The sequence below is a fragment of the Mobula hypostoma genome, chromosome 22, assembly GCF_963921235.1.
Source record: "Mobula hypostoma chromosome 22, sMobHyp1.1, whole genome shotgun sequence".
NCBI lineage: Eukaryota > Metazoa > Chordata > Chondrichthyes > Myliobatiformes > Myliobatidae > Mobula > Mobula hypostoma.
Window position 1 is genome coordinate 54275836 of NC_086118.1, and position 25457 is coordinate 54301292.

Sequence of the window (25457 nt, forward strand, 5' to 3'; positions counted from 1 at the left end):
CCACCCGCTACCATCCGGGAAACGGTACCGCAGCATAAAAGCCAGGACCGACAGGCTCCAGGACAGCTTCTTCCACCAGAACATCAGACTGATTAACTCACACTGATTTGAGTGTACTCTATGTTACATTGACTGTTCTATTTATTATAAATGATTATAAATTACTATGATTGCATATGGCACATTTATATGGAGACGTAACATAAAAATTTTTACTCCTCATGTGAAGGATGTAAGAAATAAAGTCAATTTAATTCACTAAGTCCCGAGGGTTTTGAATTATCAGATTAGAAACATAGAAACATAGAAAATAGGTGCAGGAGTAGGCCATTCGGCCCTTCGAGCCTGCACCGCCATTTATTATGATCATGGCTGATCATCCAACTCAGAACCCAGCCTTCCCTCCATACCCCGTGACCCCTGTAGCCACAAGGGCCATATCTAACTTCCTTTTAAACATAGCTAATGAACTGGCCTCAACAGTTTGCTGTGGCAGAGAATTCCACAGATTCACCACTCTCTGTGTGAAGAAGTTTTTCCTAACCTCGGTCCTAAAAGGCTTCCCCTCTATCCTCAAACTGTGACCCCTCGTTCTAGACCTCCCCAACATCGGGAACAATCTTCCCGCATCTAGCCTGTCCAATCCCTTTAGGATCTTATACGTTTCAATCAGATCCCCCCTCAATCTTCTAAATTCCAACGAGTACAAGCCCAGTTCATCCAGTCTTTCTTCATATGAAAGACCTGCCATCCCAGGAATCAATCTGGTGAACCTTCTTTGTACTCCCTCTATGGCAAGGATGTCTTTCCTCAGATTAGGGGACCAAAACTGCACACAATACTCCAGGTGTGGTCTCACCAAGGCCTTGTACAACTGCAGTAGTACCTCCCTGCTCCTGTACTCGAATCCTCTCGCTATAAATGCCAGCATACCGTTCGCCTTTTTCACCGCCTGCTGTACCTGCATGCCCACTTTCAATGACTGGTGTATAATGACACCCAGGTCTCGTTGCACCTCCCCTTTTCCTAATCGGCCACCATTCAGATAATAATCTGTTTTCCTATTTTTGCCACCAAAGTGGATAACTTCACATTTATCCACATTAAAATGCATCTGCCATGAGTTTGCCCACTCACCCAACCTATCCAAGTCACCCTGCATCCTCTTAGCATCCTCCTCACTGCTAACACTGCCACCCAGCTTCGTGTCATCCGCAAACTTGGAGATGCTGCATTTAATTCCCTCATCCAAGTCATTAATATATATTGTAAACAACTGGGGTCCCAGCACTGAGCCTTGCGGTACCCCACTAGTCACCGCCTGCCATTCTGAAAAGGTCCCGTTTATTCCCACTCTTTGCTTCCTGTCTGCTAACCAATTCTCCACCCACACCAATACCTTACCCCCAATACCATGTGCTTTAAGTTTGCACACTAATCTCCTGTGTGGGACCTTGTCAAAAGCCTTTTGAAAATCCAAATATACCACATCCACTGGTTCTCCCCTATCCACTCTACTAGTTACATCCTCAAAAAATTCTATGAGATTCGTCAGACATGATTTTCCTTTCACAAATCCATGCTGACTTTGTCCGATCATTTCACCGCTTTCCAAATGTGCTGTTATCACATCCTTGATAACTGACTCCAGCAGTTTCCCCACCACCGACGTTAGGCTAACCGGCCTATAATTCCCCGGTTTCTCTCTCCCTCCTTTTTTAAAAAGTGGGGTTACATTAGCCACCCTCCAATCCTCAGGAACTAGTCCAGAATCTAACGAGTTTTGAAAAATTATCACTAATGCATCCACTATTTCTTGGGCCACTTCCTTAAGCACTCTGGGATGCAGACCATCTGGCCCTGGGGATTTATCTGCCTTCAATCCCTTCAATTTACCTAACACCACTTCCCTACTAACATGTATTTCGCTCAGTTCCTCCATCTCACTGGACCCTCTGTCCCTTACTATTTCTGGAAGATTATTTATGTCCTCCTTAGTGAAGACAGAACCAAAGTAATTATTCAATTGGTCTGCCATGTCCTTGCTCCCCATAATCAATTCACCTGTTTCTGTTTGCAGGGGACCTACATTTGTCTTTATCAGTCTTTTCCTTTTTACATATCTATAAAAGCTTTTACAGTCCGTTTTTATGTTCTCTGCCAGTTTTCTCTCATAATCTTTTTTCCCCTTCCTAATTAAGCCCTTTGTCCTCCTCTGCTGAACTCTGAATTTCTCCCAGTCCTCAGGTGAGCCACTTTCTCTGGCTAATTTGTATGCTACTTCTTTGGAATTGATACTATCCCTAATTTCTCTTGTCAGCCACGGGTGCACTACCTTCCTTGATTTATTCTTTTGCCAAACTGGGATGAACAATTGTTGTAGTTCATCCATGCAACCTTTAAATGCCTGCCATTGCATATCCACCGTCAATCCTTGAAGTGTCATTTGCCAGTCTATCTTAGCTAATTCATGTCTCATACCTTCAAAGTTACCCCTCTTTAAGTTCAGAACCTTTGTTTCTGAATTAACTACGTCACTCTCCATGTTAATGAAGAATTCCACCATATTATGGTCACTCTTACCCAAGGGGCCTCTCACGACAAGATCGCTAATTAACCCTTCCTCATTGCTCAAAACCCAGTCCAGAATAGCCTGCTCTCTAGTCGGTTCCTCGACATGTTGGTTCAAAAAACCATCCCGCATACATTCCAAGAAATCCTCTTCCTCAGCACCTTTACCAATTTGGTTCACCCAGTCTACATGTAGATTGAAGTCACCCATTATAACTGCTGTTCCTTTATTGCACACATTTCTAATTTCCTGTTTAATACCATCTCCGACCTCACTACTACTGTTAGGTGGCCTGTACACAACTCCCAGCAGCGTCTTCTGCCCCTTAGTGTTACGCAGCTCTACCCATATCGATTCCACATCTTCCCGGCTTATGTCCTTCCTTTCTATTGCGTTAATCTCTTTTTTAACCAGCAACGCCACCCCACCTCCCCTTCCTTCGTGTCTATCCCTCCTGAATATTGAATATCCCTGAACGTTGAGCTCCCATCCCTGGTCACCCTGGAGCCATGTCTCTGTGATCCCAACTATATCATAATCATTAATAACAATCTGCACTTTCAATTCATCCACCTTATTACGAATGCTCCTTGCATTGACACATAAAGCCTTCAGGCGCTCTTTTACAACTCTCTTAGCCCTTTTTAATGCTTGCCCTGGATTTGTCGGCCTGCCACTTTTACTTTTCCCCTTTGTACTTTTTGCTTCTACGCTCACTTTACACTCCTCTGTCTCTCTGCACTGGTTCCCATCCCTCTGTTGTGAACTAACCTCCTCACACCTAGCCGCTTTAATTTGATTCCCACCCCCCAACCATTCTAGTTTAAAGTCACCTCAGTAGCCCCCGCTAATCTCCCTGCCAGGATATTGGTCCCCCTAGGATTTAAGTGTAACCCGTCCTTTTTGTACAGGTCACACCTACGCCAAAAGAGGTCCCAATGATCCAAAAACTTGAATCCCTGCCCCCTGCTCCAATCCCTCAGCCACGCATTTATCCTCCACCTCATCGCATTCCTACTCTCACTGTCGCGTGGCACAGGCAGTAATCCCGAGATTACTACCTTTGCGGTCCTTTTTCTCAACTCCCTTCCTAGCTCCCTATATTCTTCTTTCAGGACCTCATCCCTTTTCCTACCTATGTCATTGGTACCTATATGTACCAGGACCTCTGGCTCTTCACCCTCCCACTTCAGGATATCTTGGACACGATTGTATTGTACTTGTTATTTGTTTGCATTTGAAAATATGTACCCTTCTGAAATGCAATAATTCTCACAACACTGGTGCTTTAACGCAGGAAACATCCCAATGAACTTAAAAAAGTAATCGGCCTGCAATTTATTCCACGGATGTAATTTATAAATCTATGACACTATAGGTCATAGGTTAGGGGTGAAAGGTGAAATATATAAATATTAAACTCCTTGTTAATGAAAGTGGTCAGAGGAGAGTGGCCAGACCATTTCAAGCTGGCAGGAAGGCAAAAGTAACTCAAGTAACCATGTGCTATTGTGTTCGTCCAGCGTCGAAGTCGATGACCCGAGACTAGCGCGTGATTTGGATTTAAGTGAGGGAGGGTTGCGCAGCATCAGCCTCACTCTCTCTTCCCAATTCCCATCTGGATCCGGTGGCAAGACAGAGTCGAGACGGCTGGAGATGGGACTAGGTGCAGTGGATGACCAGGACGTCTTCCGTGTCTTGTCCTGCTCTACACGTTCCACGACGCTTGCAGACACCACCTTCTTGACCGTTGGACCTTCCATTGGTCTCGTCCGCTCAATCAGCCGGAGTCTGTCTTCACATGCTGGGATAGACAACTCCCTATCTCACCGAGGGTTTGAGACCCATCGGCTACCCTCACCTGGTTTAGCCGGCTTGTCGAAGCCTTTGCCTGGGGTGTCGCTGCTGTCGCATGCAAACAGCTACGGGGAGCCACAGGTGAGAGCTGAGTGCCAGGTGGGGACCAAAGGTGGACTAACCGCCCTGAAAAGGACGCGACATGTTCCCCCACCAGAGGTGCTACCCCTCCCTGATACCTCACCATGTGCTATAAAGGTGGTGTGAATGCATAACACTTTGAACCTTGAAGAGAGGGAGTTTCTCCGCAAAGAGTTTGGTGAGAGTATGGATGAGCTGCCAGCAGAAGTGGTAGTCATGGGTTAATTTTCAACATTTAAGAGAAATTTGGATAGGTACATGGATGGGAAGGATATTGAGGGCTGTGATCTGGATGCAGGTGGATGGGATGACTGAGAATAACAGGTTGGCATGAACTAATCGGGCCTGTTTCTTTGCGGCAATGCTCAAGGATTCTATGACCTGAAGCTTGCGAGATTTTAAGGAGTGGGTTCAAGGAAGAAAGACATTTCTCAAGAGGTTTAGGGAGAGTATGTCTTGAAATCGAAACACTTGAGTGCATGGCTGCTATTGGAGGAATAAAGGCAAGTCCAAAGTTAAAGGAAAGCAGAGTTCGGGGAGCTGGAAAATGGATGAAACCCTGAAACAACTTAGTAAATTGGTTTATTTTTGTCGAAGGTACTGGGTACAGTTAAAAAAACATTGTTTTGCATGCCAGCCATACAGTACAACAGTACTGAATTGATCATTGAGGTAGTACAAGGGAAAACAATTGTACATTGAGGTAGTACAAGGGAAAACAATAATAGAATGCAGAATAAATTGTTATGGAGAAAATGCAAAGCGAGTAGAGAATAAGGTGTGTTGTAATAACAAGGTAGATGGTGAGGTTGAGTCCATCTTATTGTAATTTTGAATCTGTCATTATTATCTGTAATAATTGCATATCCTGGCTAGTACTTGTGCCTCAAAGTTAATTACAAGGCTGCTGTTATTTTTTTGAACCTCACTTTGTGCCTACCTTGCTCTTTTGAGTTTACCGCATTGTTATAAAACTGTTGTCATGGAGATCCTACAGACCCTGGAAATGTTGAGCAACGCCACAAAAGTCTGGAGGAACTCAGAAGGTCAGGCAACATCTGGAGAGGGAAATAGTAGGTGTTTTGGGCCAAGCTTCTGTATTAGAACTGGTAAGAAAGGCAGCAGAGGCCAGGATAAGAAGGTGGGAGAATGAGTATAAGCCGGCAACTGATAGATGAGATCAGCTGAGGGGGAAGGTAGGTCGGTGGGCTAATTTCAGAAGCTGGGAGATGATAGGTGGAAGAGGTGAAGTGCTGAAGAAGAAGAAATCTGATAGGAAAAGGCAGTTGACCATGGGGAATAGGAAAGGAGGAGCAGCACCAGAGAGAGGCGATGGGCAGGTGAGAAGAGGCACTTTTTAATCTCGCACTTTTCTACATGATGTGGGGAAAGTTTCCTGTTCTCATATTGCCACGGGAACTCCTTTGATCTGTCAACAGCAGAGTCTGCTAATTCAATGACAGCATGCTAAGCTGGTTCAGAGGAATATTATCAAATAGCTTTGTGTTTGGCATAGAACTATGTAAGTTTGGTTTCAAAGAGCATCTTGGAAGGAACAAAGGAGTTACAGTAGATTGAAGATAGGTAGGAAGGGTGGTGGGGGATGGTTAGAAATAGCTGGTAGTGCTGGAGTTATTCTGGCTTTTGCCCCCTTTCTTTCCAGTCCTGATGAAGACTCTTGGCCCAAAACATCTATTACTTTCCTCTATGGATGTTGCCTCAGCCTGCTGAGTTTCTCCAAGTCATGCTTGGATTAGAGAAGTACAGATACCTTGTGGATTGTAGGATTAAGACCATGAAGGAATTTAAAATCAAGGATGGAAATTGTAAAACTTAGGCAGTGGCTGGGAAAAAGACAGGAGGCCTGGAATTATCAGAATAAACAAAATGAAGTAGAGTAAATATTTTTGTAAAGAAACATTCCTATGTTCTTTTGGATCTCTCAAAAGTAGAAGCATAACAAGCATCTTCAAAGCCATTCTACTTCAAGTTCAAATTTATTGTTATCCAACCATATACATGTATTCCACTAAATGAAATAACATTCTTCTGGACAAGGTGCACAGTATATATAATTCACAAACAACCCATAAAGTAAGATTACCACAATTAAATAATAACATATATTCCTGAAGATTGACACTTAGCCATCAATAATTCCCATGACCAGCACCGTAGCATTATTAAACAAAGGTGTATTTTAATATGGAATGTGGCTATCCTAGGCTCTCCACAGTTGTATACATGCACACTGCCAAATGAAATAACATTCAACAAGACTAGGGTGCTTAGGGTCTAGTCTGGTGATTAGTAAGTTCTGTTAGGAAGACAGTTCCAATAACATTACCCAGATTTTTGTAAAATAATTTTCTTAATAATAAATACTTAAGAAAATTATTAGTCTGTGCATGCAGTTTATTGTATTATTAAAAGTATTTGCAATGTTTCTTAAGTTAGAAACCTTGCCCCATTGGGGAAGATCAGGTTGAATCCATGATGCATGTTGATGATCACCCACCGCTTTTGGTTTGTACCTGTTCTAAATGGTGGATTGTTCTGCTGGATGAATAGCAATGCTAGATAGGGTTTCTTTTGTAAGTTGGCTTTTCTGTTTGTTTATGAGGGTGGCTAGATGGATAACCCAGTAAAACAATTATAAAAACATTTGAGATAATTGAAATTGCGTTCTTTATGCAGACATCAAGAATGAAACAATGAACTTTTCATCCCTATGAGTAATAGTAAAATAAAAGAATATGTCTACTAAAGGTTAGAAGCAATGGAGGCTACCTTAGTAAATATATTTAAGACAAGGTTGGATAGATTTTTGCATGGTAGGGGAATTAAGGGTATGGAGGAAAAGGCAGGTAGGTGGAGATGAGTCCATGGCCAGATCAGCCATGATCTTACTAAATGGCGGAGCAGGCTCGATGGGCCAGATGGCCTACTCCTGCTTCTATTTCTTGTGTTCTTATATTAGAGCAGTGTTAGAGAGCTAAATATTAAAATAATTGACATGAAAATTAGTAGGTGGAACATGGTGCAAAGATGGATAGGAAAGCAAACTTTGAGAGGGTACTGAATTTACAGAGTTATAGTTAGGTTATGTAAAGAGCTTGTAACGTGAAAAAAATGTGCTTATCCTAATTATGATGAATAGGACTACATAATATAGAGAGTAAACAAAATATGCTACTGAGGAATTTGCCTGTCTTTGTACATGAAACACAAAGTTGGCATGAAGATTTAATAAGTATTCAGAAAGCCAAATAACATTTTGTTGTTTTTTTTTTGCAAAGGAATTGTAGAATTGAAATCTCGCTATACTGTACAGGGCATTTGTGGAACCACACCTAAAGTACTAGATGTATTTTCGGTCTCCTTTTTTAAAGAGGGGTATACTGTATATACGTTGGATGTATGCTGAATTTAGCAATGAATTTTTTAAAAACTGAGAGGCAATCTTACTGAAATATAAGATTCTGAGGGAAAGTAACAGTAGAAATCTGAGAGAGACAAAAGAACGACTGCAAATGTAGGAAATCTATTGTAATGCTTCAGAAAGCTGGAGGAACTCTGGATAAGGCGGCACCTATGGAAAGAAACGGGCAGTCGATGTTTTGGATCAGGGATCCCTAACCTTTTTTATGCCATGAACCCCAGATTGGGAATCCCTGCTTTGATGAAGATATTTCATCAGGACTGAGGATATTGCTTCAGAATAAGAAGTCATTTGTTTAAGATGGAGATGGGGAGGTAGGATTCTTTGGAATTTTGTACCTTAAAGAGTTCTGTAGCTGAGTCAATAAAATTTTTCAAGGCTCGGATGCCCATAGTTTGATCTGAAGGGTGTTCGAGCATGAAGGGGAATAGTCAGGATAATGGATTTGAGATCGAGAGTCTAGCAGCTGTGATCTTGTTGAATGACAGAACAGTGTCAAGAGGCAATCCTTCTATTTCTTATGTGGATTTTCTTAGGTATTTCCACTAAGCTGGTGGATAACTTCACTTAAATAAGAAACTTCTTTTCAGATAAATTTAATAACAAAAGGAGGAATTAGAAATATTAACTTCTGTCACTGTATTATTAGATATTATAGTCTTGCACACTATTTTTCTTTGATTTGTTGCATTCCTTCCTAACTTTCAAACTTTATTGAAACTTTATTGGTGTTATTTCCCCTTTTTTGATGTTTGAAATGCAAAATGTAAATAGCAAGTAAGAAGATAGTTTTTAACAAATAAAAGGACATTGCATTTAAACTTATGCAATTGTGGAAGGCCTACTGTAAGTTTACATATTAAAATAAACCTTTAATATTGCTACAGTGCTGGTCTTGAGAATCATTTATGGCTAAGTGTCAATCTTATGGAATATATTTTACTATTTGTTAATTTATTTGTGGTAATATTACTTTGTGTTTGTGAGTTATACATACTGAGTTGTGCACCATGGTCTGGAAGAATGTTATTTTGTTTGGTGGTGTACATGTATACGGTTGAATAACAATAAATCTTAACTTTGACAGGAAGTTCTACTTTGTGAGATCCAGGAAGAAAATAGGAATGTGTCCATAAGAAAGTACTTTAAAGTGTACAATAGAGCACAATTCTCTCATCATTCCGTATGGGGAGTTCTGCTTTACCACTTGCTCTTTGTCAGACATAGCATACTTCTCATTCATATTCAGATGTTTTAATATCAAGATCTCTTAATGCCAAAAGACAATTCCAGCATTGCTAGTCTTGATTACCTAATATCCCACCTACCATGACATTGCAAATTTATAGTTTGCTCTTTGGGGGTAATGGGGTTAAGGTGATTAAATGATTTGGGTTCCTATTATAAAGTAGTGTAGTTACATTACAGGTGCAATGTGAAGGCAATTTAGATCAATTACAATTCATCAGATTCCGGTGCCAACAGTCTGATTCATGCTATTTTGCCATATTATCCTGCTGCTTAACTGAACAATAATGCTCCCTTTAAAAAAAGTTTGTGGATTTTTGTTGTATAAATAGTTGTGTTTTCAACCCTGCTAGGTTTAGTTTTTATTTGTTTATCATGTCATGCTTATTTCATGGCTCATTAGGTAGATTTGCAGCTTGCCATCTGTTTCCCTTCTACTGCATTTCACAGAAGAAATTCAAGCAACACTTCCATGCTCTATGACACCAATATGGAGATGCTGATGTAAATGATATTAATATTTTAACATGGCTGTTTACTGTCACTCAGATTGGTGTGGAAAATGGACAAGAAGATGGTCTATTGGAGTTGTGGGTAGAGTCCTGTTGTGGAGGAAGTGTACATGATTGTGTTCCCTGAAACATGCTAAACCAATCTGATAGTGGTTGTTCATTAGTGGGAATTTATAGAGGAAGGAATATTTCACTATCCATTATTGGAATAATTTAAAAATGGCTTGAATGCATTTTAAAATTATATAAACAATGTAGTTTTGAAAAAAATCATTGGGATTATTCTGATTGTTAACTTGTGCATAACGTATCGCTTACGGAATCACAATGATGCAAATCCATGCTTATTATCTATCGTACTGTTTGTATGTGGCCATTGATTTCGAGCTGCATCCATCATAAAACCACAGCATGCTAGTTTTCTCTTCGCTTGAAGAGCCACACCATGGGGTATTTCTATCATCAGCAACTTCATGATGTCTAAGTGATCCCGCTGCTGGCCGTAAGGGGTTTGTCCTGTGACCGAGTGGGTTTCCTCTGAGTGCTCCAATTTCCTCCCACAGTCCAAACATGCACCAGTTGATAGGTTAGTTGCCCATTGTAAATTGTCCCGTTACAGTATTAGGGTATGGTTATACTGAGGGTTGCTGGGCAGCATGGCTTAAAGGGCCAGAAGGGCCTATTCCACGCTGTATCTCAATAACTAAATAATGATCTTGACCTCATCACTTCCCCGCACTCCCTTATCTGATTTGCCTTTGATGAGGTCTACACTCAAACTGTAAAAGCTGCACTCAGTGTGTGGTTGGCAACATTCAGTAACTTTGGTAGAAGAGGTTTGACAGAAGCACTGCAGAGAACTCAGTTGACGGATATGTTTTTCTTTATTTATTTTTAGATATTGTCATACCAGAATTAACACATGACAAACAATACCATACAGAGGGAAGTTCCTCATATAACAAAAAAGAAGTTTTATGTTCAATTAGAAGTTGATTGAAGATAATTAATGTGGCTTTTCCACCTGTTGTGGAGTTGCTGTTGTTGCAAAGTTTTTAAAACAGTAAAGGAAATGGCATTGCCTCCAAATGCGAAACAAGAATGACCTGGCATTTCAAATCATCAATTTGCAGCTGCAAGTTTAAAGGTTTGAAATGCCATTTTTATCCTTGCCAAACTATTTGCCTCATACCTTGCATCTGTAAATTTTGAGATGGAATTGCCTCCCTATCTTTGCATTTTTAAAATGCCTAAATCAAGAGATGCAATAACTCGCTGTGACAGCTTACGCTACACAATATGCAAGATTTTCTACAGGCGGAATGATTACAGCTGCTTAAACGTTACTATAGAATTGTGCTTCTGGATTCATGTCTTCTGATGTACCCAGAAAACTCTAGAGGCATGTATCAATTTTCGTTAAAGTCCATCCTTGTAAGTGTTATCTCCCTAATAGATTTCTGCAATATTCTTGGTTCTGAAGATGTAAGTGTTTAACTATCTTAATAGCATGCTTTTCGTACTATTCAGACTTTAGAGAGAATAGATGGAGTTCTAAACATTAGATGGATATTCAGCTTGTACTGTGAAAGGGAAAAATCAAGTATTTTTGCTACTGAATAGAGATGTCTACAATATATTGTATGAAACTTGCATTAGAAAACCTCTTTTGAATAGAAAATCAAATACTTCAACATGCAGAATCTCTACACTTTAAGAAGATCTAGACCAAAATACAAACTTCAGATCTTTCTGGATTTTCAAAAAACACCCCCCACCTGTTGTTTTAAAAGGAACTGCTGCCTGTAATTTGAACCATCCTGTTTGGAGGACTTGTATGAAACATACAGCACTTTTCACTGACCTGGTTATACTGGCTCCATTACAGTAATTCTGTCATTCTATATATACAACTACGGTTACATTGCTTGCAAAAACAAAATACTGCAGATGCTAAATGTATCTGCTGACAAAAGCATTGCCAAGAAAATGCTAGAAATGCTCTATGGTGGCGGACAGGGTTAACATGATATTTAATCATAACAGGGTAAAATTAGAAATAATGCAGATGAAGAGGGGAACATTAGAAAGAATATGAGGATAGGTCTGTGACAGAATAGAGATCTCATTTTTATGAATTGTGGCCCTACTCTTTGAGAGCTACCAATCTGTCAGCCTAATACCAGTTACGGGGAAAAAGGCTAGAATGCTTAACGAAGCATATGATAACAGAACACTTTGAAGAGTGTAATAGGACCGAGCTGAGTCAACTTTCATTTATTAAGGCAAAACCATGTTTTACTTCTCTGCTGGAGTTCTTTGAGGATGTGCCAAGGAGACAAAAGAGAACCAGTGCATGGACTCCCAGGTTTTGATAAGGTCTTCCATTTGGAAGGTTGGCCAACATTTTGGGGCGCATCAAACTGGGGAAACATACTGATGTAGGTTGAGAATTCATCCATAGACAGAAGGCAAAAAGTGGCAATAAACAAATTCATAGCTTGGCAGGATGAGTGTATTGCTGGGATCATTGTTTGGGCTTCACTATTTGCAGTCCAAGTGAGTGATTTGGCTGGGAGGACCAAATGTCTTGTAGTCAATTTTGCTGTCTGTAAAAGGGTGACGAAGTGGTGAGAATATGGCTGAAGGATAGAATATGGAAAATGTGTGGTCATCCACCTTGATCCTCATGCCAAAAATGTGGGTATTTTCTAACTGGTTAAAGATTGTCTAGTGTGAATGTTCAAAGGGACAATTCCACTAGTTTAGTATTGTCAGCAAACTTGAATATGTGACATATGGCCCTCCCAGCCAGGTGCATGAGCAATTAGGAAGTCAAATGAGACTGTTGGAAAACAAGAACAAGAAAGTCTTATACTGAGTAGCACCTTTGTGAAGCTGCATTTAGAGCAGGGAGGGGTTCCCAGTCTGGGGTTCACTGAACCCTCGGTTAATGGTATGTGTCTACGGCATAAAAAAAGATTGGGGACATCTGAATTCTGGAGTATTTTGCACGATTTTGGTCTCCTTCCCAAAGAGGCAATATATTTTTCATGGTTGGAGTGCAATGAAGATTCACCAGGCTGGTTCTGACGGAAATGACAGATTTGCTGTTTGAGAGGAGAACGAAGTTTCAAAATCCTTAGACTTGACAGACTGGGTGTAGGGAGAATGTTTGCCCTGGCTCAGGAGTCTACAACTTGGAGCACAAATTCAGAATAAGTGATAAAGCATTTAGAACTGAAAGTAGGAGAACTGTTTTTCACTGGAAGGGTGGTAAAGTTTGGAATTCTCTAACCCACAGAGTTATGGAGGCTGAACTGTTCAAAACATTAAGTAATTTTTGGACATTAAGGGAACCAAGGGATGCGGTTGTGGTAGTGCTAGAAAAGGATAATGAGATAGAAGATCAGCCATGATCTAGGTGAATGGAGGAGTAGGCTTGAAGGACATCAGGATAATTTCTGCTCCTATTTCTTATATTCTTAGAACTAGGTGAGACTGAATAGTAACATAGAAAACCTACAGCACAATACAGGCCCTTTGGCCCACAAAGCTGTGCCAAACATGTACCTACCTTAGAACTATGTAGGCTTACCCATAGCCCTCTATTTTTCTAAGCTCCATGTACTTATCCAGGAGTCTCTTTAAAGACCCTATCGTTTTCGCCTCCAGCACTGTTGCCGGCAGCCCATTCCACACTCTCACTACACTCTGTGTGGGGGAAAAAAAACAAAACAAAAAAAAACAACAACAACTTACCCCTGACAACTCCTCTGTACCTACCTCCAAGCACCTTAAAACTCATGCTAGTCATTTCAGCCCTGGGAAAAAGCCTCTGACTATCCACACAATCAATGCCTCTCAATATCCTGTACACCTCTATCAAGTCACCTCTCATCCTCTGTCGCTCCAAGGAGAAAAGGCTGAGTTCACTCAACCTATTCTCATAAGGCATGCTCCCCAATCCAGGCAACATCCTTGTAAATCTCCTCTGCACCCATTCTATGGTTTCCACATCTTTCCTGTCGTGAGGTGACCAGAACTGAGCACAGTACTCCAAGTGGGGTCTGACCAGGGTCCTATATGGCTGCAACATTAGCTCTCGGCTCTTGAACTCAATCCCACGGTTGAAGAAGGCCAATGCACCGTATGCCTTCTTAACCACACAGTCAACCTGCGCAGCAGCTTTGAGTGTCCTATGGACTTGGACCCTAAGATCCCTCTGATCCTCCACAGTGCCAAGAGTCTTACCGTTAATACTATGTTACAGTGGAGTTGGTGCCACTGTCTGAAAGGATTGGTAATGGCTAGTGAATAATAAAATGTGTATTTCAAAGTAGTAAACATAGCAAAGAACATTTTAAATCTGAAAATACGAGAGGAGGAAATTGGGAAATTGTGAGTTGCAAGGCTGGAATGGCTGATTATTTGAAATAGTGCCATCACTGGAGGTCATAGTATATCTAGTCTGTTTCTTGAACTGGCATTGAGGTTTTATTTTAACCACAGTGTAAGAGGCCAAAGCCAGAGGTCAGAGTCGGAATAAACAGTAATGGTAACTGCAAGCTTGGGGTCATCATGGACTGAATCAATAGTTCATCTTGAAAGAGTGCCCACTTTCAGCTGGCACTTCCTGCACCAATTTCTCCTGATTATCACCTTCCACTCAGTAGAATACCCTTCACCTCCTCTGGCAGCAACTTGTAACTTGTTTTCTGACTTTTCCCCAACTCTGATGACAGGTTACCAAACTTGAAACATGAACTCTGTTTCTCTCATCATAGGAGCTTCCTGATCTGATATAAAATCTGCATCCACGTCTTTAAATAGGACTCAGCTACCCTGAAAGGAGAATTACAAGGTAGAAGTTGAACAGAAATGGCTTTGGGAAATTAAACTGAAAAGACAGCTATTATTAAAAATGTCTGGAGCCACTTGGCTGAATTATCACCTTGAAATTCATTTGACATTCTTTAAATACAACCTAATTCAATACAAAAGAAAACAATTTTGTGGTGATTGGGATGATTGTATAAATACCTGTGAGTTGGCAATTGAGTGGCTTTGAACTGATGGGCAAATCCTAGCAACATAGTGTTTAACAATACTATAAATCATAATAGTCAATGTAGCCTGATTGAAAGTCTATACAGTGATATAAGGCTTTCTTACAGACTAACCCCAAGAGATATTTAAAGAAGCAGCCTCATTTTCTGTCTCCAATCAATAACCATATCAATTGTTTTGCAGGGACTGCCTTTTGAAATAATCTTGAGATGTTAAATAACCAATAGATTTCACACACCTGATCAACCTTGAACTTTATTTCCAATTTTAAACCATCACAAAAATGTCCATATTTTAGCATTTAACTTACATGCATGTTGTTTGCTTCCCTCCTACCTCTGATTAATTAAATATTTGTATTCAAGCTGGTTAAGCAAACTCACTTAATAAAAATTTTGGTCCACAAGATTACTTTAAACTGAGTAGGATAGTGCTTAACTATATTAGGCATTATAAATTAACTATTTGCATCATTCATCTAAAATATTTGTTTGTAACATCAATCAGTGCTGGTTTTCAATATTAATGTTTCGACTAACAATGGGCTGAATGCATATGTACATTGACTGTACCTATGATAATTTAAGAGTCAACCATGTGACTGACTTGTGAAATGGGAAGAATAACATAGAGAAATGTAACAAGGATATGATTTTAAAAACTTGACATTTTCAATTTAAATTTTATTTCTAAAAGGAGCAATTTTTCAACTTGGAAATGACAAACACTACTTAGACCAATTACCAAACATACGTGCTTTCAAAATTTAGGCCTTGTTACATGCAACACCTATCGACAGCATGCTAATTGTATTCTGACGTGCAATTTGCAAAGGCAGAATATTGAAAACTAAATTAAGATTTCCAAAATCAAGGCAAAAATATTCATAACTGGCTCTTATTTCAAAAATTAATTAAGATGCCCAAATGGACTTAGTATCACTCTTTAAGAATTAGCATTTACTCTTTAAGCTTAAGGAAAATGACAAGTTTGATGTAAATAATTAGTTGAGCCAGGCATGTGAACCAAACAATGTATCTTTCTTTTTTTAATAGATGTATTTGCTTTAAAAAGTTGATCTACATCAGTAGTAGGAAGCAACTTAAGAAAATGACCTTGTGTCTTGGTGTGGTATACGCTCAGAACCCTGCAATCAGTGCCATGAAGGGGGACTTGAGCAAGAAATGTCATATCATTTTCCTGAATGGCATGTGCAAGTGGCTGGCTGTTACTTCTGTGATTCAGTTTATTATATGTAACATATCTGACAAAAATTGAAATCTTGACAAGTGCTGTAATACGGTGTGCCCCCTTTACATATTGAATTATGGTATAGCAAAACATCATTGATTGTTTTTTGGAAATAACTATTAGTCATTCCATTTAATAAATTGTAATGTAATATGAACTAGACAACTGATTTTTTTTATTTTTATAGTTTCATATACAATCAGAATGGTCACCTGTTCTGAATATTTGAATTGTGCACTAGATTAAGTTGTACCTTAAAAAAGGGAATATGTTAAACTGAATATTTCACTTGAGAAAATCTATTAGCATCCTTTCTTACTTTGGATGAAAGATCTCGAGAACTTGTTGAAATGCCAAAATAACTTGATCATTTTGTTTTATTCCCTTCAATTAATTCTGTCCTCAACAAAGCTTTATTGTTCATTTATCCAGAAGGAAATATGTTGTACATATTAGTGCAAGTTGTAGAATGAGAATTTCATAATATTTTTGATTTACTTGAACATATTTCAACCATTATATTTTGGAGAAACGAATTTGTTTCCCATTTGTTTTATTGATGAAAAGGCTATAGAACCAACCTAAAATTGGGAAGACAAAGGGAAAAGAACTGGTCCCTTGGGGGCCAAATGTATATTGCAATTTGTACCTCAACATCTTTTTAAAAAAAATGCTAAAATTCAGCAGAGGAGAATGACTTACTAAAAATCAGTTCACAATTATATTAGACAATTTAAAGTTGGACTTTAAAATTTTGTCAGTAAATCTTCATAAAGTATATTAATGTTTTCTCTAAAAGTTAAAAGTGCATGTTCCTTAACCTTTTCTGAACATTATTAATCTTGTAAAGTTAATGGTCGATTAATTATAGTCATTTTAAACAAAGGGTTTCTTGCTGCATTTGCTCGTCCTCTTCATATAACATTGGTTAAACTGGGATGAATGAAATCTTGGTTTACAAATGAGAATCCTTCAAACTCTGCCTGGTCGATATTAGCAATGACCAACTGGTCAGGTGGTGTCAACACTGGCTGGCCTCTTGTGAAAAACTTGTCAAAGTTTTCAGCACTTCTGCCACACTGTAGAGCGAGAAAGAGAAAGATATATTAGGGTATCTGTTGAGAGAAGATAGGCAACTACTTATTGAAAGTTCAGTAGTAGTAAACTTTTATCTATCATAAATTAACGCCTGATCTTAGGAAATAGTGAATGACAAAAGTGATATTTTATATGATATTTTATATAATACTAATTCTAGATTTTCAGTATGAATATTAGTGCAGTCATTAGTTGCTCCAACAATGCTCTGTTATGAACTTCACAGCTGGCTAGTCAGAGCACAGGTTATACAAACAATACAGTGAATCCAAATGACTTCAGCAAGGATACAGGCCATGAAGCAGATTGTAGTGAATTATTGAAATAGTTTTCAATATGTAAGTCTTTCTGTCTCCTCCCCACACCCCATCAGAAACCTTTGCCCAGATGGTATGACTGTCAGTACTTTCAGTAAACCAAAAGTTACTGCATTAGATCTGCTTGACAATTTATTCCATACTTTCTGATTAGTTATATGTACTGAATACATTGAACTGACCAAGTTAAAGCAAATTGAAGCATATTTCTCAGTGCAATGTTGCCTTTTTAATTATTGAAGACCTGATAATGGAACTTTTAGAATGAGACACTGAATTTTATAAAGTTGCACTTTAAAATTTTTGCTAATACATCTCCAATATAGAACTTAAGATTTCCTGCCATACACTGCCAAGACTTTCCAGTTGGGAGGTAATCTTTGAGAAGCATAGGAGTTCTCTTGCTATGTATAAGTAGATATGCACTCCTGAATGCAGGAAATAACTTGCCTGCAATGGTTTGTTTCTTTGGCCAAATGGCAACAAGCTCCACATCAGATTGCTATGGGGTGTTTAATTAAATATAAGCTATAATCCAAATAGCCAGACTAATCTGGGCGTAAGATGAGCATCCTCCCATTTTAATTACCCCAACTTTCATATTTGCAGTGTGATTTTTATTAGATCAGCAAGCACTACCCATTTCAATTACTCAATGTAGCAACAGTAAAGTCTTGCAGCAACTGTGTAAAGAAATGACTCATTCTTTATCTTCTCTGTTAATGACTATCTTATATTTGTGCCTCTGTTTTAGATGTACTCACAGATGTTGAGAGCGTCCTTGCACCTATTCTATTAAATTTTATCATTTTTAAAAGCTATCATCTTTCTTCTCAGTCACTTTCCAGAGACAAAAAGCCCCAGCTTACTCAACTTTATAATTCAAGAAGAGAAGAACCTATCAGATCTATTTATCAAGTCTTTCTACAATTGGCACATCCATTATTGCATTAAAGGGCAGGAATTACGGTCTACTGCAAGTGGAATGTGGTTAATGTGTGGACTGTAATATTTTGAAGGTCGTCATGCAATTTGGTAGGATATTGACCTAGTTTTTGCTATTTCATGATAGCAAATTTGCTGTTATTACATTATGAAACGGTCAACATTTGGTGTAAATGTAGTTAGTTAAATGTACGAATCCAAAAGTTGCTGTTAAGTTTCACCAGAGCAATCTTATAAATTTTGTTTCCAGGTGCTTGAGATGTTCGCAGGTTGCAAGTGTTCTGTTATTATCCATGCAAAGAGCCTCCCAAAAGTAGTGAACTGCATGGCTGGTTGGTGCTATTAATAAAATATCCTGGAGGTAGCCTGAGGTGAACAGTGACCTGCTGTGGTAAAAATCTGCTTTGTGCAGAAAGGCAAAAGGAAAGCATTTTAGTGACTATCTCTTAATCTGTTTGTAGTTCATTCAACACACTACAATGAAAAAGTACCGTGATTGAAAAGGAAATGGCAGTACTGAGTGGACAAGTTAGGTCTGTTTTGCAGTTGGTTCATAGTTGAGGGAAAGAAATTACAATAGGTAGACACCTTTTTATTTAAATAATCTTTTTTAAAGTGAAACCTATATCAAACTGAGAGAAGATATTGCAGATGGAGAAATAATTTTGGTTTTATGCTGTAGTACGTGATAATATTAGCTACAGTAATAGATTAATCAGTATCAAAATCCCCCCAGTGCAGCTCTAACGTCTTTTCAGTTTTTATCCAAAATTATTTTTAGATTTTTACTATTTCAGTGAAATACGGTATGTCAAGAGGAAATTAAAACGTTTTATTACACTTGGCAGCCACAATGCAAGATAAGGAAAAGGACTGGTTTCTCAAATTTAGAAACGAGTCACTGGAAAATCCTATGGTTTGTGCACTGAGTGATAATGTTAAATTTAGTGGTATGATCTCTTGCCTGCTTGGAATTGCATTGACATTATTTAATTTATGAGAATTTTTGACGAGAGAAAGAAATGTTCTTCCCTGAATATTTGCTACCTTGCTCTGTTCCTATTGGCAAACGACATTACTGGGTGAAGGTGCTTTCTGAAGTCTTCAGTTGCTGGAGGAGCACAGCACAGATCTAGAAATGCCAGTGTGTTATCAACAGAGTCTAAAGTCTGAAATTGTTGAATAGCTTTGTATGCAATATGTCAGAACTAAACAACCATAGACAATCGGAACAACACGTGTGTCCAGCTCACTTTTATGCAGGGACTTCAGAGGACAGTCACAAGTACTTTGACAACAGTCCTCGGGTCAGCGTGTTACAGTAACATCACATATTTATTTAATCGTGTTTTTCTAAATGTATACTCATCTAATTCTTGTACTTCATCTGCTATAAGGAACATATAAGTAGCATTTAATAAAGACTTTGTCGTCACAAAGCAAGAATTACTCAGTCAGGAAATCATACAGGCGAATTTGTCTCAGGGAAATTTTGAGCCAATTGGCAGTGGCTTGAAAGCTATTACGGACTTGTCAAGGTTAACTTATGTCTAAATCAATTAGTTGAATTTATGGAGAAGTTGATAAGAAATGTAGTGGATTAGATATGGATGTGCAGAATGCATTAGGTAATTTCAACATAAAAAGACACGGTGTTTGAAGGGTGGATAGAGTTGTGAGAATGGAAGGACATACCTACCCCTTGAAGAGGGCCCCATTCCAGACCATCAGAAAACCATCTCTAACACCTTCACTGAGCTCACCAACTCTGAAGAACTCCCATCCGCTTCCACCAAACTTACGCCGTGCTACTCACTTCTACCTTCTGCCCAAGATTGACAAACCTGACTGTTCAGGTAGGTCCATTATGTTTTCCTGCTCCGGCCCCACTAAACTCTGTCCGCATACCCCAGCTCCATTCTATCCCTCCTGGTTCAGTCTGTTCCCATCTACCTCTGTGACACTTCTCATGCTCTCAATTTCCTCACTAGCTTTCAATTCCCTGGCCCTGGCTGCCTCATTTTCATCACGGATGTCCAGTCCCTATACACTTCTATCCCCCATTAGGAAGGCCTTAAAGCTCTCTGCTCCTTTCTCAATAAAATAACCAACTGGTTGTCCTCCAGCACTGTCTGGTAAAACTGGTCCTCACCCTCAACAATTTTTCCTTTGTCTCCTCCTGCTTTCTCCAGACTCGAGGGGTAGTCTTGGGCAGCCAGCCACATTGGCCCAGCTATAACTGCTTCTTTGTTTGCTATGTAGAATAGTCCATGCTTCAAGCCTTTCCTGGTAATGCTTTAAATGGACAATCCCTCATTTTAAAATGATGACTTAGTTGTTAATTTTTCCACAAGAGGAGATGCCATTTCCATATCTACCCTGTCAAGACCCTTCAGAAACCAAGTCCCTTTTCATTTTCCTAAACTTCAGCTAAGTTTAGCCTGTTCAAACTTTCTTCATAAGTCAATCCATACTCAGATGCGGTTTCACCCGTGGCTTATAAAGCTATAAAGAATCTCCTTAATTTGTTCTCAATTCCCCTAGCAATGAACAATAACATTGTGTTATCTTTCTTAATTAATTTCTATATCCGCATGTTAGCTTTTTGTGAATCATGGATATACCACCCAAATTTTCTGCACCTCATAGTCCTGCAAACTCTTATTTAGATAATGTAGACTTTTATTTTCCCAGCCAAAATAGATATTTTATATTTTCCCACATTATGCTCTACTTGCCAGATTGTTCTCAACTCAGTTACCTATCTATACATCCCTTTGTCTTCTCCTTGCGCCCCCTTCACAAGTTGCTTTACCCCATGTTTGTACCATTGCAACTTTCAGCATTTTATTTAAATCATATAGCATTTGTCAAGCAGAAAAGACCCATTTATGTCTACTGTCTTTTTTCATTAGCCAGGCAGTCCTCTATCCACATCTTTCACGTCATGAGTTCCTGTTTTTATAATAACTCCGATAGTCCCTTCTTATTAAATACCTTCCTGACTAGTATATCTGTTGTATTTTTTATTATCCAGAACATATATTACATTTTCAAAAAATTCCAATAATTGGATCAAACGTGATTTCTCTTTCACAAAACTGTTGATTCTGGCTGATTACCTTGAATTTTTCTTAGTGCAAAGCTACTACAGGCACCCCTGGTTATTTGGGAGATGAAAATTTGCCCTTGGGAAATTCACAATTCAACGAAAAAGGACAGAATAAAATTTGTTCTTCCACAATTTACGTGGAATAAAGTGAACAAAATGTACATTTTTTTCAGCTTGCTTTCCTTGGCGCAATTGCAGATGATGCAGCTTCATGTAACAGAAGCTCATGGATCTTTTTCTAGGAATGTAAGCCCCTACTATCCTCAGTAATCAGATCTTACCTTCTCCCTCTGACAGATGTTGAAGCTAACTGGCCTGGTGTTTCCTGTATTAGGCCCCCCCCCCACCTTTCAGAATAAAACAGTTACATTTACTATTTAGAAATTTAATGAAACCTTAGGGGAATCTAGGGAACTACAGAAATTTAAAATTAATGTATGAATTGCATTATACACCTAAACTTTTAAAACTTTAGGATGATACTTAGTAAGATCTGCTGCCTCATTAGCCTGCCATGTCCATCACTTGCAGGGAGATTTGTAATTCTCTTGAAATTTTTCCTTCCATTTCTTAACTGTTATCTATTTCAGGGCAGTTACATGTAATTTGATAGAGAATACCAATGTAAAAAACTTGTTCAATTCATCTGTCGTCCCCCTGTTTTTCAATAATAATCCAGATTAACTTTTATAAATCAATTTTTAAAATATCTATAGAAACTCCTGCCATCTTTTTTAATAAATCTAACTGAAATGTATTCTATTTTTTCCTTTTTTATTACTATTTTACTCATTGCCTTTATTTTTATATTTTCTCCAATATTGTAACCACTCCATCCATCTTTGCACACAGAAGGCCCTCCCATTTGCTGTTGTCATGTCTGATACCATACTTTATACTAATTTGTTGGCCATTAGGCTCACTTTAAAATTGGGTCAAGAAATTTCAACCCTGAACATTAATATTTAATAGAATGAGCTTTTGTTAATGCAAGTTAAATGATAAAGTTAACAGAATAGTTATATTTTATATATATTCTTTCCATCAAAAATAACCATGCCAATTTTGAAATGGTTAGCTGCAACAAACATGTAGTAAGCTGCAACAGTTCACTGCAAATCAGATTTCAATTAGTATTATAGCAAAGCAGTAGCATGAGTGCATAGTAAAATTCAAACATCTTCAATTAGCATACAATTTGTTAATTCACCCACATGTAATTTACTTTGGTTTAAAAAAAAATTAAAATTGGAACTACTTCATGAAGATATGTTTGTTATTACATTATATCAAATTTGGTATTGATCCAGACATGACCTGTTACTTAAAAATCTTTAATTTGTACGTATTTTTCCTACTATATTACGTGATATTCTAAGACTGCAGGAAGTTCAAATGAAAGGTTATTGATATAACATGTTAACTCCATCCCCTTCAGAGATGTTGTTTGATGTGCTGAATACTTCCAGCAGTTTGTTTCATTTCAGTGTTTCTGCTTTTAGCATATTTATCTTTGACATGGGCAGTGAATCTGCACCACTCCAACTGATTGCTGTCAGATGCCTGAGGGCCAGCACAAGTTGATTGGCTGCATGTCTACCTGTGGGACAGTGCTTTACCCCTCATGCACGTTGCCCACAGAATGTAGACTGAAGGCATAATTGTGCTTGCAAGTATTATGCACACACCAATCAATTGCAGCAAATCTCTTTATTCTGTAATTTGAGCATAAATGTAATTGTTCATTTATGAATTTATAGTTATACAGCATAGAAACAGGCCCTTTGGTCCAACTTGTAATCTTGAAAAGGTCACTCCATTCCATAGTTTTAAAGAATTTTAATCTATTTGCAAAAGATAACTTGTTCTGAATTTTGAGAGTCTAGCAAATATGAGCTGGTTTGCTTCTGTTAAAGTCCTTGTCATTTTTCCTCTGACATCATATTAGGGGAAAGGGAAGGTGATGAATGCACAATAATACTGAAGGAAATAAGTTTTATATGGGGTTACAATTTTGTTGCTGAGATAAGGGAGTTGTTTTTATTATTAGGAACAACAGAAGATAAGGTATGACTGTTAATCCTCTGGAAATGGTAAATAAAGAAGGATTAGTGTTACAGCACCTTTGGCGCAAGTTGAAATGCTTTGTTTCATTTACATTGTGGGAAATCTTAAAGTACTTTTCCTTCATTGTATACTTAGAGGGAGATTAAAGGATTCAGGAAACAATACAGCTTGTGATTCTTTAGTATTAAAATACTTAGTCCTGTTCCCTGAGTACACATATTTATTGCGATTTGAACACAAACACACACACAAACATGCTTAAGTATAAACCCAGAGCTCAAATTCTGCTAGACATTAGAATAAAGAAACCCAAGCGCACACATAATTGCTTTGTGATTGGAAACAAGATCACATTGTTGCCAAAACACTGTAACCACTCTGAAAGAATTAATGAAACAAAGCCTTTGCAGTGCTTCTTAAAGGAAAAGAGGTAAGACTTACACTTGTGAAATCTGCCTTGTATATGGCACTCTGTAAAATGAAAACTAATTTATGATCTTTAAAAAAAACTTTACTACGGACACATAGCAGCTTTGTTTTGTTGAAATGTTGACTGCTCATAAATTACTAATTGTCTTACATACACAATGATTACAATTGGAAAGTGTTCTTACATTCCCAAGTTAATTTAGAGATACAACAACAAATAATACAGGGAACCAGACTGTTCTGAAATGTCTTCATGTGGGGTTCAGTATCTTCTTTCAGTGATTGGTCAGGAGGTAGACCCCTCTCCTCCTAGTTAGATAATTCAGGATTTGCGCCCCAATCCAGAGATTTGAGTATAAACATTACAATTTAATAGTTCTGCACGGTTGGAGATTCTGCTTTTGGATAAGAAATTAAGCAAAAGTCTTGCCTTAGGTCGAGGACAAAAAAAATGGAAGGGGACTATTTCACAGAGGTCCTGGTTAATACTTGATCTGTTAACCATTATCTATTTGGGCAGTCTGCTGCTGCCTCTAAATTGTGCTACTTGCCCTAGCCCACCCTGATCATAATCCTGCATTAGCAGGGTGTAGACTCAGCACGGTGGTGAGGAGTGGTTCAGTGTAGGCACTACAGTATCTCAGTGCACTGAGCCTGCTGCACTCAGTAATGCTTTGACAGTGAATCCGTGCATCTCACTGATGATTAAAGCCCTGATACTGACTTTGACATTCACAAACATTTGAATTGACATTTCAGGTGAATGGTCTTTCACCAGATGAAAGGTCATCAACCTGAAATGTTAATACCACTTTTCTCCACAAATTATGCCAAACCTGCTGAGCATTTTCAATATTTTCTGTTTGTTTCGTCTTTTGCTTTTGTTGGGATACCTGGGCACGTCCCAGTATAAAAGTGGATGTTAGAATTTGCCCCTTATCTGGCGTTTATTAATATCTCATTTACAGAAGCTGGCTACCATATTTAATATTACAGTACTTAAAAAAAATTACTTTACTGGATATACTGAGCCCAAGCATGGAAGACAATGTAAATGCAGGCCTTTCCTTTTTGAACCCTGTATGCCATGGGACCCTAATGCACATGGCTCTTTGTTGCCAGTCAAATGTTTTTTTTAAAACTGTGCCCATGGTCTGCTCTTTATCAAATTACGGTATTGCTTTGCACTATTGTAACTATATGTTATAATTACATGGTTTTTGTCAGTTTTAGTCTTGGTCTGTCCTGTGTTTCTGTGATATTGTACTGGAGGAACATTGTATCATTTCTTAATGCATGCATTTCTAAATGACAATAAACGAGGACTGAGTGTCCATATAATCTAAAATCACTAAAACTGCTGCAGATGAGAAAAAGTGCAAATATATATTGGGCATGAATCTGTATGACTCACTGTATCAACATGCCAAAATATTTACTTCCCTTAATAGTTTGC

The 25457-nt window shown here is 38.5% G+C and overlaps 1 protein-coding gene across 1 annotated transcript in view; it reads right to left on the minus strand.

Annotated features, from left to right (window-relative positions):
* Window positions 1-10584: 10584 nt before the first annotated feature.
* Window positions 10585-25457, minus strand: part of LOC134336417 (protein kinase C alpha type) — a 317831-nt gene continuing 302958 nt past the window's right edge. The window contains exon 17 of the mRNA XM_063030625.1: window positions 10585-17112. Coding sequence (XP_062886695.1) covers window positions 16948-17112 — 165 coding nt within the window. The 3' untranslated portion in view covers window positions 10585-16947. The remainder of the gene's footprint in view (window positions 17113-25457) is intronic.